General features: G+C 46.3%; 1 protein-coding gene across 2 annotated transcripts in view; it reads right to left on the reverse strand.

The window, feature by feature from the left end:
* Nucleotides 1-9,533: 9,533 nt before the first annotated feature.
* LOC140404003 (NEDD8-conjugating enzyme Ubc12) overlaps nucleotides 9,534-17,857 on the reverse strand; it is a 33,187-nt gene continuing 24,863 nt past the window's right edge. For both annotated transcript variants that reach the window (XM_072492343.1, XM_072492342.1), the window contains exon 6: nucleotides 9,534-10,874. In XM_072492343.1, the coding sequence (XP_072348444.1) occupies nucleotides 10,734-10,874 (141 nt within the window). In that variant the 3' untranslated portion in view covers nucleotides 9,534-10,733. The remainder of the gene's footprint in view (nucleotides 10,875-17,857) is intronic.

Below are 17,857 nucleotides of genomic sequence, written 5' to 3' on the forward strand. Positions count from 1 at the left end.
GGGACGTCACCATCTCGTGTGGTAGAAGTGTTTCCGGAGGTTGCGCCGGCTGAAACCTCTGACAGGTTGTGCAGTTGAGCACCATGTTGGCTATGTCTTCATTAATACCCGGCCAATATACCGCCGCCCGGGCCCTTCGTCTGCATTTTTCGACACCCAAGTGGCCTTCGTGTAGTTGACGAAGAATCATCTGGCGCACACTGTGTGGAATGACGATCCTATGCGATTTCATAAGGACCCCGTCTATATTGGTGAGATCATCTCGCACATTGTAAAACTGGGGGCACTGCCCTTTTAGCCACCCTTCCGTCATGTGGCGCATCACTCGCTGCAGCAGAGGGTCAGTCGCCGTCTCTGCGCGTATGTGGGCCAGACAAGGATCATCAGCTGGCATATTTGCTGCTGTCAGAGTCACGTGTGCCTCAATTTGACGCACGAACCCCTCCGCATCTGGTGGTGTGCTCACTGCTCGGGAAAGAGTGTCCGCCACTATGAGTTCCTTCCCCGGAGTGTAGATCAGTTCAAAATCGTACCTCCTGAGTTTGAGTAAGATGCGCTGGAGGCGAGGAGTCATGTCGTTCAGGTCTTTGTTAATGATGTTGACCAGGGGGCGGTGGTCAGTTTCGACCGTGAATCGTGGCAGGCCATACACATAGTCGTGGAACTTGTCCAGTCCAGTTAACAAGCCCAGGCATTCTTTTTCGATTTGCGCGTAGCGCTGTTCGGTAGGGGTCATGGCTCGTGAGGCATACGCAACCGGGGCCCATGATGACGTGCTGTCTTTTTGCAGGAGTACCGCTCCAATACCAGATTGGCTGGCGTCTGTTGAGATCTTTGTAGGGCGAGTCGCGTCAAAGAAGGCCAGCACTGGTGCCGTGACCAGTTTGTGCTTGAGCTCCTCCCATTCCTGCTGATGCGACTGGTGCCAGTTGAATTCCGTCGATTTTTTTACGAGATGGCGCATGTTTGTTGTATGAGAAGCCAGGTTGGGAATGAACTTCCCAAGGAAGTTGACCATGCCCAGGAATCTTAAGACAGCCTTCTTGTCAGCCGGTCGTGGCATGGCTGTGATGGCGCTAACCTTGTCTGCATCGGGACGGACCCCGGACCTTGAGATGTGGTCCCCGAGGAATTTCAGCTCCGTCTGGCCGAAAGCACACTTCGCACGGTTGAGACGCAGGCCATTTTGCCGTATGCGGGTGAAGACACGTCGAAGACGATGCATGTGTTCCTGCGGAGTGGTGGACCAAATGATGATATCGTCCACATATACACGTACCCCTTCGATGCCTTCCATCATCTGCTCCATAATGCGGTGGAATACTTCAGATGCCGAAATGATGCCGAATGGCATCCGGTTGTAGCAGAATCTGCCAAAAGGGGTGTTGAATGTGCATAGTCTTCGGCTGGCCGGGTCCAGTTGGATCTGCCAGAATCCTTTGGACGCATCCAATTTAGTGAATATGTTGGCTCGCGCCATCTCGCTGGTGAGGTCTTCTCGTTTTGGGATGGGATAGTGTTCCCGCATGATGTTGTTGTTCAGATCTTTTGGATCTATACATATACGGAGCTCGCCAGAGGGCTTCTTTACACAGACCATGGAGCTGACCCATGGCGTGGGCTCCGTGACCTTGGATAGGACCCCTTGGTCCTGAAGAATCTGCAGTTGTGCCTTGAGGCGGTCTTTGAGAGGCGCAGGAACCCTGCGAGGTGCGTGAACGACAGGGATGGCGTCCGGTCTGAGTCGAATCTTGTACGTGTGTGGCAATGTCCCCATGCCTTCAAAAACCTCCTGGTTGTGAGCGAGGAGGGAATGGAGATTCGCGTGGAACTCAGCATCCGGGAAGTCGGATATCTCATCTGGAGAGAGAGACATGATGCGCTGTACCAGGTGAAGGACCTTACACGCTTGTGCGCCCAGTAACGAGTCCTTTGATGAGCCCACAACTTCGAAGGGGAGTGTGGCCGTGTACCTCTTGTGAGTCACCTGTAGCTGGCAAGATCCTACGGACGGGATAACGTTCCCGTTATAGTCAACCATCTTAAGCCGGGATGGTGTGATGAGTGGTTTGACCTTCATGGCCTGGACTGCCGAGTAAGCAATCAGGTTGGCGGATGCGCCGGTGTCCAGACGGAAGGCGACGCGCGATCGGTTGACCGTCAGGGTGGCACACCACTCATCGTCTGGATTGATGGCATTGACCTTATTGACATCAATGACGGCAACTCTGAAGTCATCCTGGTCATCTGCATCACTTAACTGGAAGTCTTGATGCGTGGGCTGGACGGTCCTGACTCGTGTGCGAGGTTGTCGAGGATGCGCCGGATCCATGGGTTGAGCCGCACGACAGCGGGCTGCGTAGTGGCCTATCATGGCACATCTGTTGCACTGTTGGTATTTTGCAGGACATTGCCCTTTTAAGTGTAGACCTCCACACTTGCTGCACGTCATGACGTCACGGCGTTCGTTGCGCCACTGCGCATGCGCAGTGCGATCTTGCGGTGGGCGCGCCTGCGCAGTGCGTCCCTCGTTGTGGCCGTTATTCTTGGCGCGCACCTGCGCGGGAGACCGCGAAAAGCGCGGGAAGCGGCCGCTGTCGTCCGGGCCGTGGGGCGGGAAGAAATCGACGGCCTGGATGCGTTCAACGTCGTGGGCGGCCTGGCTTGCCGATTCGACGGCTGGGGACCCCCTCCGTGCCAACTCGGACGCCTGAAATCGGGCAAAACGGCAGGTCGCATTTTCATGGAGGACACAGGCTTCCACAGCAGACGCTAAGGTGAGGCTCTTTATTTTAAGAAGCTGCTGGCGTAGGCCACTGGAGGCAACGCCAAAAACAATCTGGTCCCTGATCATGGACTCTGTGGTGGTGCCGTAACCGCAGGACTGCGCTAGAATCCGGAGGTGCGTCAAAAAGGGTTGAAAAAGCTCCTCCTTACCTTGCAGGCGTTGCTGAAAGATGTATCTTTCGAAAGTTTCGTTTACTTCAGTTTGAAAGTGCTGGTCCATTTTGAGGATGACCGTGTCATATTTGGCCTGGTTTTCGCCTTCCTCGAACACCAGTGAATTAAAGACATCATTTGGGTGGGGGCCTGCGTAGAAGAGGAGCATTGCAATCTTCGAATCATCCGAGACATTCTGTTTTTCGGTGGCACGGATGTACAGGTCAAATCGCTGCCTGTAGAGCTTCCAGTTGGTGCCTAGGTTCCCCGTGACTTGCATCGGCTGCGGTTTGCCGGTGTGGTCCATGTCCAGAATGGCAGGTTGGTAGGCAGGTATCGACCCCACTCCTGGTACCATGTGGTGTTGGGTGTTCTAACACACAGAAGAGCCAACACAGTTGCATATGGTACAACACTTGTTTATTTAAACTTGCTATTTACAACTTGGTCTTTGCACTCTGCACGAGGGGGGCTCCCTGCTTGTGGTGTTTCAACAGCTCTTTCATGCTTCCTTCTCCCCAGACCTACTGACCTCCAGGTGTCGTGCTCGTGCTTTTTATGTGGTTGGTGTTCTTGTCTGTGATTGGTTGTGGTGTTGTGTACTCTGATTTGCCTGTTAGTGTGTCCATCATGATGTGTGTGTTTGAATATCATGACAGGATCTATGATAGAAATTACAGCAGATTGAAGGAGGCCATTAAGTTCATGGTGTCCAAGTAATCATCCAGACTAATTCCACTTTCCTTGCTGGTTCCAGCTATTCCTGCGCCGATCCGAGCACTTCAAATGAGGGTTTCTTCCTCTCCCATCTTTTCAGGCAGTGACCTCCACATCCCCAGCCACCCCCAGGATGAACAGCTCCCCACAAATCCACTCTAAACCTCCCACCTTGGCCCAGGGCTCCTCAACCAACAGAAAAAATGCTTCCTAACCTCTATCACCATTTTATCCCGATACTCTGTCCTGAGTGAGCATTGGCAATCATGGACGTCTACTGGATTGGTCCAAGATTGTGCTTGGCAAAGTACTGCAATGCGACCAGCCTGAACGAGTGTGCCATCACAGTAACTGACTTCATTAGTAAGTGTGTCGGAGACTGTGTGCCAAAGAAGCAAATCCGCGTGTTTCCCAACCAGAAACCCTGGATGAACAGGGATATCCACTGCTTGCTGAAGTCTAGATCTGAGGCGTTCAAGTCAGGCGACCCTGACCTCTACAAGAAAGCCAGATATGATCTAAAGAAATCCATCAGATGCCAAAAGACAGTCCCGGACCAAGCTCGAGTCCCAGGCTAGCCACACAGATCCCTGCCGTCTATGGCAAGGTCTCCAAGACAAAACGGGCTACAAGATGAAGGCATGTAAAATCGTCAGCTCCAACGCACCCCACCCTGATGAGCTCAACGCATTCTATGCCCGCTTTGCGCAAGAGGTCAGCGAGAGAGAGCCCTCCACCCCAGAAGCCGCGGGTGAACTTGTATCTGAGATCACCACTGCAGACGTCAGAGCAGCCTTCTCGAAGGTCAACCCACGGAAAGCCACTGGCCTGGATGGGGTACCCGGACGGGCACTCGGGTCTTGCGTGGATCAGCTGGCGGGGGTATTTGCAGACATCTTCAACCTCTCTTTACAACAATCTGAGGTCCCTATCTGCTTCAAGAAGACGACCATCATCCCTGTACCAAAAAAAAGTCAAGCAGCGTGCCTTAATGACTATCGTCCAGTGGCTCTGACATCCATCACCATGAAGTGCTTCGAAAGGTTAGTCATGGCACGAATCAACTCCAGCCTCCCGGATTGCCTTGATCCACTACAATTTGCCTACCGCTGCAACAGATCCACAGCGGGCACCATATCCATGGCCCCACACTCTACCCTGGAACACCTAGATAACAAAGACACCTATGTCAGACTCCTATTTATCGACGACAGCTCAGCCTTCAACACCATCATTCCTACAAAACTCATCTCTCCTCCCTCTGCAACTGGATCCTGAACTTTCTAACCCACAGGCCACAATCAGTAAAGATAGGCAAAACCTCCTCCATGATCATACTGAACACCGGTGCCGCACAAGGCTGTGACTCAGCCCCCTACTATACTCCTTATACACCTATGACTGTGGCCAAATTCCCCTCCAATTCGATTTTCAAATTTGCTGATGACACCACCGTGGTGGGTCGGATTTCAAACAATGACGAGACAGAGTACAGGAATGAGAGTATGTCCAGGGTGCGTGGGGTCATAATTATGCTGGTGAGGTTCGTAGCTGACATGCCAAATTTCCTTAGTCTTCTGAGAAAGTAGTCGTTGGTGGGCTTTCTTAACTATAGTGTCAGCATGGAGGAACTAAGGAAATTTGGCATGTCAGCTACGAACCTCACCAACTTCTACAGATGCACCATAGAAAGCATTCTTTCTGGTTGTATCACTCTTGGTATGAAGCCTGCTCTGCCCAAGACCGCAGGAAACTACAAAAGGTTGTGAATGTAGCCCAGTTCATCATGCAAACCAGCCTCCCATCCATTGACTCTATCTATAATTCCCACTGCCTCAGAAAGGCAGCCAGCATAATTAAGGACCCCACGCACCCTGGACATACTCTCTTCCACCTTCTTCCGTCAGGAAAAATATACCAAAGTTTGAGGTCACGTACCAACCGACTCAAGAACAGATTCTTCCCTACTGCCATCAGACTTTTGAATGGACCTACCTCGTATTAAGTTGATATTTTCTCTACAGCCTGTTATAACTGTAACATTATATTCTGCAGACCCTCCTTCCTTCCCTATGTACAGTATGCATTGTTTGTACAGCATGCAAGAAACAATACTTTTCACTGTATACTAACTAATACATGTGACAATAATAAATCAAATCAAATCAAATGGCTTGCCATTGCCATCTGCAGTATTGGCTGACCAGAAAACTCTCCTGTTTTTGCTGCCAGTCATCACGCATATTGGAAGGATTTACAAACTGTTAATCAACACAATAATGTGTTTGGTCACATTATTCTGTGGCCATCAAGGTGGGATTTATAATCCAGACTTCTGGCCCAGAGGTAGGGATACTACCACTGTGTCACAAACCTCCTCCCGCTCCATCTAGGCCCCTCAATTTGATACACTCCCGCAGCTTTCAAAGAAAGCAACTCAAGCTTATCCAATCTTTCCTCATCTCCAGTTGTCAACACGTCCCGCACTGTTAGGCAGCTACATTTTCCACTGCCTGGAACACTTTACATTCTCCCTGACTGTGCTGAGACCATAAAACATAGAAGTAGGCCATTCGAAGAGATCCAGACTGATCTGATGTGATAATCCTCAACTCCACTTTCCCGCCTTATCCCCATAACTCTTGATTCCCTTACTGATTAAAAATCTATCTCAGAGCCGGCGTGGGTGCGCATGGAGGCCGCTTCTTGTCAGGGCACAAGGCTGGGGGCGTTGGTAACGGCACCTCTGCCGTTCACGCCGGCGCGGTACTCCACCAATCCAGTGATGGTGGCGGCCCTGAGAGTCTGGGGGCAGTGGAGGAGACATGTGAGAGCAGAGGGTGTCGGTGTGGTCCCCAATCTGCGATAACCATCAGTTTGCCCCGGGGAGGATGGATGGGGGGGGGGGGGGGGGGGGGTTTCGAATTTGGCGGAGAGCGGGGATTGAGAGGATGGGGGACTTGTTCATAGAAGGAAGCTTCCCGAGTACGAGGGCACAGGAGAAGTTTGCATTGGTGAAGGGACATGAATTTTGATATTTACAGGTACGGGACTTTTTGCGGAAGCAGATACCAACCTTCCCACTCCTGCCGCTGAGCAGGATAGGGTGGTTTCTAGAGGATGGATAGGAGAGGGGAGCGTCTTGGCCATATATAAAGAGCGAAAGTGGGAGGAGCTGGGGGAAGAGATAGAGGGCCTCTGGCGGACGCGTTAGGAAGAGTCAACACGACCACGACATGTGCCAGGCTCAGCCTGATCCAATTTAAGGTCATTCACCGGGCTCACATGACAATGGCCCGGATGAGCAGATTCTTTGGGGTGGAGGATAGGTGTGCGGGGGGGCCAGCGAACCATGTCCATGTTTTGGGCATGTCCAAAACTGAGGGGGTTTTGGCAGGGGTTTGCCGACGCCATGTGCACGGTATTAAACAGGAGGGTGGTAATGAGTCCAGAGGTGGCGATCTTTGGGGTGTTGCAGGATCCGGGTGTCCTGAGGTGAAAGAGGCAGACAAAGAAATGTACAGCACAGGAACAGGCCCTTCGGCCCTCCAAGCCCGTGCCGACCATACTGCCCGACTAAACTACAATCTTCTACACTTCCTGGGTCCGTATCCTTCTATTCCCATCCTATTCATATATTTGTCAAGATGCCCCTTAAATGTCCCTATCGTCCCTGCTTCCACTACCTCCTCCGGTAGTGAGTTCCAGGCACCCACTACCCTCTGCGTAAAAAACTTGCCTCGTACATCTACTCTAAACTTTGCCCCTCTCACCTTAAACCTATGCCCCCTTGTAATTGACCCCTCTACCCTGGGGAAAAGCCTCTATCCACTCTGTCTATGCCCCTCATAATTTTGTATACCTCTATCAGGTCGCCCCTCAACCTCCTTCGTTCCAGTGAGAGTTCTGGCCTTTGCTTCCCTGGTAGCCCGAAGGCACATATTACTAGCATGGAGGGACTCAAAAGCCCCTGAAATCAGAGACCTGGCTTTCTGACATGGCTGGCTTCCTCTGCCTGGAGAAAATTAAGTTCGCTATGAGAGGGTCTCTGTTAGGGTTCGCCCGGAGGTGGCAACCATTTGTCGACTTCCTCACAGAGAATTAACCATCAGCAGAAGGGGGGGGTTAGGCAATGGCAGGAACTGTGGGAGAGGGAGGCGTTATTTGCACTGTGTTTATATTTTCCTTGTTATGTACATTGTTGATTTTGTTGCTGTCTCAATGCCAAAGAAATACCTCAATAAAATGCTTATTAAAAAAAAAATCTATCTCAGCCTTGAACATACTTACTACCCAGCCTCTACAGCTCTTTTAACCAATTTATGCATGTCACCTTGTCCTATACTTGTACTTTAGCTTCAGTTTCTAAATTGTCCTTTCATCGCATTAGACATAGCTCCACAAATCTCTCCTCCTGAAGCTGAAGGATCTGAGTTGTTCTCTGCTTTCATTCTAACACCGTACTTCCGGAATTGAAATATTCCCTTTGTGCTTGGGTGACCAGAATTAAATCTAACAGCACTGTACACCTTTGGCAGGGTAGACTTTACCCTTTCAATAATTCCAGTCGCAGTCTCTCAAATCTATACCGAGTTAACTGATCGCAGCCAAAGCAACAGCCTTAAGTTAAAAGAAACCCACAGAAAAGGCTGGACATACTCAGCAGGGCTGGCAGCATCTGTGGAGAGAAAAACAATACTCAAAACCTCAGGTTAGAGACCTTGCGTCACAAATTCTACTTTTGCAACCCCGGATCTCTCTTTAAAAACATGCATTTCCACACATTTGGAAGGTTGACTCACTCAAGATCATAAAATGCTTCAATTTATTAGATTCATCCGAGAATTAAGCCAAAGAATCAGGTTCCTCCAGGTGAACAGACGGTAGGATAGATCCTTTGCTGCTGGTGCATCAATACCAGGATTAGTGTTTACATCATTCAGAGATGTTCACCGTTCAGGAAAAGCGACGAGGTCTCTTTGCTCAGCCGAGTTAGATCCTTACCAGCAAACAGGGCGAGGTCACCCATATGCAAGTCTGGCAACAAACACCAAAATCTTCCTCAGCCCGCTCAGATGTACTGCTCACAAAGCGAGCAGCTGTTATTTTATTGAGTTGGAAGACTGAAAGCATTTTATGTGACAGGTTGAATTGTAAGAGCGCAAAGTAGCTTAGTGCCAAGTGGGGAGTTGCATTGCTGCATGGGTCACTGTTAAGCCAATGATAGAAAAACTGCATCAACAAAAAAAAAAACAGCAGACCCATATGTTACAATCAGTGACTTCCACACTAAAGGAAAAACACCAGCAGGGGGAACAGGAAGATGGACAAGTATTTGGAACAAGTCCACCACATGCAAGTTAGCAGTGGGTGCATGGTGCACTTAAAATTGCCAGGGTAGCACATGTTGCTTGAAGGATGCTCCTTGCCAGGCACACTGGCAATTCTGCATATCTAAAAAGTTCCCGTACCCAGCCTCTGCCTGAACTGAAGATAAAAACTGAAGAAACTCATGAGCTGTACCTCCAACAATGTACGGCACCGCCTGTCACGGTGCAGTTCTGTCGAGGACACTGGGATGTTTGACCAGGATGCCATCCTCAAGTCCACTTTCCCATAGCAGCGGAGACACCTGTCCGATTCCTCGCCCACCACTAGCCAAAAGTAAACCTCGCGGTTGCAAGACCAACACTGCACCCCCATCCACCCACCAGAGCTGGTGCCCCCTGACAGCACGGGCACCAGAACTAAATGCACGACCTTCCTGTTCACAGCACAACACCAGACCAAAGGTTGGAGGGGAACGGGGAAGAGTGTTTATTTCGGGCACACTATCTAAATTACCAAGCAGAATAAAAAGCAGGAGCAGGTTACAATTTAAGGGATAGTTAAATGTAACCGAGTTTGTTTTTATTATTTTTGAAATAAAGTGTGGTCAGTAAAAATTAAACATCACAGGTCGTGTGAAATCTCTTAAATTAAAACTGAACCAAGAGTTGTTTTTTTTTTTTTAAACAATCACATGAGTACACCAACATCGGAATAACCTGGCAATATGAAAAGAAAAACAGGCGCGATCATGACCAGCACGAGCTGTGGCTAGGATGTGCAGATATATAAGCAGTCATTTCTGAAGAGGCCGCTCTGCTTTGCAGTTATGTTGCGTAAACATGCACCCCCTCCCTCACTCATCGGGGAGTTCGCAAAACGGATTGTTTAAACTTGCAGCTAGGCAGAATGCGACAGCTCGGGTCTGACAAGGACTACAATGGTGATCCAACCAACACTCCCGCATCCGGAGGGAAGAACGGAGGGAGCAGGTCTCCTACTGCGGTCGATGTGCGGAGTGGAAACTACACGTATAACATTCCATTACATGGTCGAGAAAAATAACCTACTACAGAAACAAAATGGGAGGGAACTCTTCATTTAAAAAAAAAAAAAATCTATACAACTTAATGAACAGGCAAAACATTCAAAACAGATTAGACGCAGCAGTACAGTAACGTCTCTCTCTATCTCTCTCCACATCCAACTGGTAACTTCCTCCTCCTCTGGAACATCCTGCATGTTTCCACCCACAGCAGAGTCGGTAGGCAGCAGAGGCACTGGGACTGGGAGGGCGGGGAGGAAAGTTGGGGGGGGGGGGGGGGGGGGGGGGGGGCGGGGCGGGGGTAAAAATATTCCAGAGACATTTAAAAAAACTTTTATTAACATAAAGATGGCAGCACTCCTCAAGTGAAACACTTACAATAAATTTAATTGGGGTGGGGTGGGTGGGTTTGGGGGGGGGGGGGGGGAGCGGCAAAGAAGAGAACCAAAATTATTTCAAACTTTCTAGCATGCTCTAAAGCTATTACAACAATCAAGCAGTCCTCTTTTTATTTTTAAAATTCCAATTCGATTTCCTTCCTGTGCCAATAGGCTGAGGGGTGTAAGTGGGAACCGCCTCTTCATCCTCTCTATGGCCCTCCTGCTTTCGGGAGAGTATTTTTAATGTTTTATATATTTAAGTATGTCAGATTTCTCTCTCTCTCTCTCTCTCTGTGTGGCTTCAGTTTGTGTGTTCTGAGCCCCTACTTAAGGCATCGCTCAAAGTAAGTGGAACCGATGTAGCCACCTCGCATGGATCGCTGCACGTTCTGTTCAAAGAGACGTCTGTTGTTTTGAAGAACTTCAGCTGCTTCCTTGTTCAAGGGGTCCTCGGGGTTCGGCTCCTGAGAGTGAGGGGGGAGGGGGTGGGCAAAGAAAGAAACGTTTAAAAAAAAGATACAGGCCTTAATTCACATCCCCGGGGTTTTGCGCTCCGAAGTTCAGGGCCGGACCCATTCTTCTCACCAGCCGTGGCTCAGCGGGGAGCTCTCCCGTCGCCGAGTTCAGGCCTCATTCTAGAAATTGGGATGTAAAGCTTGTGCTGTAGGGCAGTACCAAGGGGGCGCTGAACCGTCAAGAGGACTCAGCTTTCAACTGGGATGCTGAAACGTGGCAGTACCTGCCCACTCGGCTACACGCAACCGAAAATCCCATGGGCGCTATTTCAAAGTGCAGGCGGGTTGTTCATCCTGTCCTGGCCAATACCCATCCCTCTATCAGCATCAGCAAAACTCATTCTCCGGTCATTGCTGTTTCTGGGGTCTTGCTGTGCGCAAATTGGTTTCTGCACTTCCTTCGTTACAACAGTGGCGACACCGCAAAGACACCTTCTGCTGTCAACTGCGTTGAGGCAGTTTGAGGTTATGAAAGGCGCCATAAATACAAGCCTTTCGTTTCCTTCTCGAGTGTGGCGCCGGTGCTTTGCGGACACCTACTGCAGGTGCGAACCACTCCACTCGAAGGCCAGTGAAACCTCCTTAATATCTGGGGTTCAAAGAGCGTCTAAAGCTGCTGTACACCTGTCTGCTAAGCAAGAGGGTGATCTTAGCCAGGAGCATCTCAGCTTTCGGAGCCATGCCTGGCAGAAAGGGTGCACATCGGCTGAGTGTCTTTTCAGAGTTACGGCAGTGGGTTCTCGACCCCTCCCTGGAAATACGTCCCCTGACAGTTATTTCTGATTTAGGATGCTAAACACCAGCCTGTATTTCTACAGCACGTTTAACGTGGAAAAATACATCCCAAGCTGTTCACAGGGATGTCATTAAACAAAAGCTCAGAAACATGGACATCCGGTCGACAGAATGAAAAGGCAGACTTGTGTTCACGTCACCCTTTTCGTCATGTCATCTTAAAAGTACAATTAAGCAGCACGGTAGCACAAGTGGATAGTGCTGTGGCTACACAGCACCAGGGTCTCAGGTTCGATTCCCCGCTGGGTCACTGTCTGTGCGGAGTCTGCACGTTCTCCCCGTGTCTGCGTGGGTTTCCTCCGGGTGCTCCGGTTTCTGCCCACAGTCCAAAGACGTGCAGGTTACGTGGATTGGCCATGATAAATTGCCCTTAGTGTCCGAAAAAAGGTTAGTAGGGGGTTATGGGGATAGGATGGAAGTGAGGTCTTAAGTGGGTCGGTGCAGACTCGATGGGCCGAATGGCCTCCTTCTGCACTGTATGTTCTATGTTCTATGAACCGTGGTCACTGTTTTACTGGAGAAAATGAGGCAGCCAATTTGCACACAACAGGATTTGCAAACAGCAACGTGATAATGACCAGATGATGCGTTTTTAATGATACCCACTGAGGGATAATTATCGTCCAGGGCACCGGGTAGAAGCACCCTGCGCTTCTTCGCAACAGTGGCCGTGGGATCTTCTAAATCCTCCTGAGCAGGCCTGCGTTTAACGCCTCATCTGCAATACGGCACCTCAGACACTGTAGGGCTCCCTCGGTACGCCTCTGGACGGGTTCCAGCATGGATTTGTGCACTCGAGTCCTGGGGTTGGAGCCAGAACATTGTGACTCACGAGGAAAAATATGTTTCCAACTGAGCCACCGCTGTCATTTAATTACTGAGACACGGAACAATATTTGTTGGGAGCCAAAAGCTGGCAATGTGTAAAATCAGAGCTGCACAATAACTGGCAACTCTGGAACTGACATTCACAGAGTCGTATTTGCTGACTGTTCAGTGACTGTCTGAAGGGGTGCGCGGGCACTATACTCTGTAGTTTAGAAACTGCGTGGCTCCTGGATTGTGGCTAGCTCCACCCAGTGGCGGGGTAACCAACTGCAGGCATGACCATGACAGAATAATGATCAACACATAACAGAGCTGAGGGCCATAACAAGATTTAATAGGATAGATCACACACAGAGATGTAATAGGATAGATCACACACAGATTTAATAGGATAGAACACACACAGATTTAATAGGATAGAACACACACACAGATCTAATAGGATAGATCACACACAGATTTAATAGGATAGATCACACACAGATTTAATAGGATAGATCACACCGATTTAATAGGATAGATCACACAGATTTAATAGGATAGAACACACACACAGATTTAATAGGATAGATCACACACAGATTTAATAGGATAGATCACACACAGATTTAATAGGATAGATCACAGAGATTTAATAGGATAGAACACACACACAGATTTAATAGGATAGATCACACACAGATTTAATAGGATAGATCACACACAGATTTAATAGGATAGAACACACACAGATTTAATAGGATAGAACACACACACAGATTTAATAGGATAGATCTCACACAGATTTAATAGGATAGATCACACAGATTTAATAGGATAGATCACACACAGATTTAATAGGATAGATCACACACAGATTTAATAGGATAGATCACACAGATTTAATAGGATAGATCAAACACAGATTTAATAGGATAGATCACACAGGTTTAATAGGATAGATCACACACAGATTTAATAGGATAGATCACACACACAGATTTAATAGGATAGATCACACACGGATTTACTAGGATAGATCACACACAGATTTAATAGGATAGAACACACACACAGATTTAATAGGATAGATCACACAGATTTAATAGGATAGATCAAACACAGATTTAATAGGATAGATCACACAGATTTAATAGGATAGATCACACAGATTTAATAGGATAGATCACACACAGATTTAATAGGATAGATCACACACACAGATTTAATAGGATAGATCACACACGGATTTACTAGGATAGATCACACACAGATTTAATAGGATAGAACACACACACAGATTTAATAGGATAGATCACACAGATTTAATAGGATAGATCACACACAGATTTAATAGGACAGATCACACAGATTTAATAGGATAGATCACACAGATTTAATAGGATAGATCACACACAGATTTAATAGGATAGATCACACACAGATTTAATAGGATAGATCACACAGATTTAATAGGATAGATCACACACACTGATTTAATAGGATAGATCACACACAGATTTAATAGGATAGATCACACACAGGTTTAATAGGATAGATCACACACAGGTTTAATAGGATAGATCACACACACTGATTTAATAGGATAGATCACACACAGATTTAATAGGATAGATCACACACAGATTTAATAGGATAGATCACACACAGATTTAATAGGATAGATCACACACACAGATTTAATAAGATAGATCACACAGATTTAATAGAATAGATCACACTGATTTAATAGGATAGATCACATGCAGATTTAATAGGATAGATCACACACAGATTTAATAGGATAGATCACACACACAGATTTAATAGGATAGATCACACACAGATTTAATAGGATAGATCGCACAGATTTAATAGGATAGATCACACACACTGATTTAATAGGATAGATCACACAGATTTAATAGTATAGATCACACACAGATTTAATAGGATAGATCACAGATTTAATAGGATAGATCACACACTGATTTAATAGGATAGATCACACACTGATTTAATAGGATAGATCACACACTGATTTAATAGGATAGATCACACACAGATTTAATAGGATAGATCACACACAGATTTAATAGGATAGATCACACACAGATTTAATAGGATAGATCACACACAGAGATATAATAGGATAGATCACACACACAGATTTAATAGGATAGATCACACAAGCAGATTTAATAGGATAGATCGCTCGGATTTAATAGGATAGATCACACACAGATTTAATAGGATAGATCGCACAGATTTAATAGGATAGATCACACACGCAGATTTAATAGGATAGATCGCACAGATTTAATAGGATAGATCACGCACAGATTTAATAGGATAGATCACACACACAGATTTAATAGGATAGATCACACGCACAGATTTAATAGGATAGATCACACACACAGATTTAATAGGATAGATCACACGCACAGATTTAATAGGATAGATCACACGCACAGATTTAATAGGATAGATCACACACAGATTTAATAGGATAGATTGCACAGGTTTAATAGGATAGATCACACACGCAGATTTAATAGGATAGATCGCACACAGATTTAATAGGATAGATCACACACGCAGATTTAATAGTATAGATCACACACGCAGATTTAATAGGATAGATCGCACAGATTTAATAGGATAGATCACACAGATGTAATAGGATAGATCGCACAGATTTAATAGGATAGATCACACGCAGATTTAATAGGATAGATCGCACAGATTTAATAGGATAGATCACACGCAGATTTAATAGGATAGATCGCACACAGATTTAATAGGATAGATCACACACGCAGATTTAATAGGATAGATCGCACAGATTTAATAGGATAGATCACACGCAGATTTAATAGGATAGATCGCACACAGATTTAATAGGATAGATCACACACGCAGATTTAATAGTATAGATCACACACGCAGATTTAATAGGATAGATCGCACAGATTTAATAGGATAGATCACACAGATTTAATAGGATAGATCACACACACTGATTTAATAGGATAGATCACACAGATTTAATAGGATAGATCACACAGATTTAATAGGATAGATCACACACACTGATTTAATAGGATAGATCACACAGATTTAATAGGATAGATCACACACAGATTTAATAGGATAGATAGCACAGATTTAATAGGATAGATCACACAGATTTAATAGGATAGATCACACAGATTTAATAGGATAGATCACACAGATTTAATAGGATAGATCACACACACTGATTTAATAGGATAGATCACACACAGATTTAATAGGATAGATCACACAGATTTAATAGGATAGATCACACAGATTTAATAGGATAGATCACACACACTGATTTAATAGGATAGATCGCACAGATTTAATAGGATAGATCACACAGATTTAATAGGATAGATCACACACACTGATTTAATAGGATAGATCACACAGATTTAATAGGATAGATCACACACAGATTTAATAGGATAGATAGCACAGATTTAATAGGATAGATCACACACGCAGATTTAATAGGATAGATCACACACGCAGATTTAATAGGATAGATCGCAAACAGATTTAATAGGATAGATCACACACAGATTTAATAGGATAGATCACACACAGATTTAATAGGATAGATCACACACAGGTTTAATAGGATAGATCACACACAGATTTAATAGGATAGATCACACACACAGGTTTGATAGGATAGATCTCACACAGTTTTAATAGGATAGATCTCACACACAGATTTAATAGGAGAGATCACACACGCAGATTTAATAGGATAGATCTCACACAGGTTTAAGAGGATAGATCTCTCACACAGATTTAATAGGATAGATCACACACAGATTTAATAGGATAGATCACACACAGATTTAATTGGATAGATCACACAGATTTAATGGGATAGATCACACACAAAGATTTAATAGGATAGATCACACACAGATTTAATAGGATAGATCTCACACAGATTTAATAGGATAGATCTCACACACAGATTTAATAGGATAGATCACACACACAGATTTAATAGGATAGATCTCACACACAGATTTAATAGGATAGATCTCACATAGATTTAATAGGATAGAACACTAACTTGATAGAGTTTTTCGAGGAGGTCACTAAGATGATTGATGCAGGTAGGGCAGTAGATGTTGTCTATATGGACTTCAGTAAGGCCTTTGACAAGGTCCCTCATGGTAGACTAGTACAAAAGGTGAAGTCACACGGGATCAGGGGTGAACTGGCAAGGTGGATACAGAACTGGCTAGGCCATAGAAGGCAGAGGGTAGCAATGGAGGGATGCTTTTCTAATTGGAGGGCTGTGACCAGTGGTGTTCCACAGGGATCAGTGCTGGGACCTTTGCTCTTTGTAGTATATATAAATGATTTGGAGGAAAATGTAACTGGTCTGATTAGTAAGTTTGCAGACGACACAAAGGTTGGTGGAATTGCGGATAGCGATGAGGACTGCCTGAGGATACAGCAGGATTTAGATTGTCTGGAGACTTGGGCGGAGAGATGGCAGATGGAGTTTAACCTGGACAAATGTGAGGTAATGCATTTTGGAAGGGCTAATGCAGGTAGGGAATATACAGTGAATGGTAGAACCCTCAAGAGTATTGAAAGTCAAAGAGATCTAGGAGTACAGGTCCACAGATCACTGAAAGGGGCCACACAGGTGGAGAAGGTAGTCAAGAAGGCATACGGCATGCTTGCCTTCATTGGCCGGGGCATTGAGTATAAGAATTGGCAAGTCATGTTGCAGCTGTATAGAACCTTAGTTAGGCCACACTTGGAGTATAGTGTTCAATTCTGGTCGCCACACTACCAGAAGGATGTGGAGGCTTTAGAGAGGGTGCAGAAGAGATTTACCAGAATGTTGCCTGGTATGGAGGGCATAAGCTATGAGGAGCGATTGAATAAACTCGGTTTGTTCTCACTGGAACGAAGGAGGTTGAGGGGCGACCTGATAGAGGTATACAAAATTATGAGGGGCATAGACAGAGTGGATAGTCAGAGGCTTTTCCCCAGGGTAGAGGGGTCAATTACTAGGGGGCATAGGTTTAAGGTGAGAGGGGCAAAGTTTAGAGTAGATGTACGAGGCAAGTTTTTTACGCAGAGGGTAGTGGGTGCCTGGAACTCACTACCGGAGGAGGTAGTGGAGGCAGGGACGATAGGGACATTTAAGAGGCATCTTGACAAATATATGAATAGGATGGGAATAGAAGGATACGGACCCAGGAAGTGTAGAAGATTGTAGTTTAGTCGGGCAGTATGGTCGGCACGGGCTTGGAGGGCCG

The sequence above is a fragment of the Scyliorhinus torazame genome, chromosome 29 (genome assembly GCF_047496885.1).
Source record: "Scyliorhinus torazame isolate Kashiwa2021f chromosome 29, sScyTor2.1, whole genome shotgun sequence".
Classification (NCBI taxonomy): Eukaryota; Metazoa; Chordata; class Chondrichthyes; order Carcharhiniformes; family Scyliorhinidae; genus Scyliorhinus; species Scyliorhinus torazame.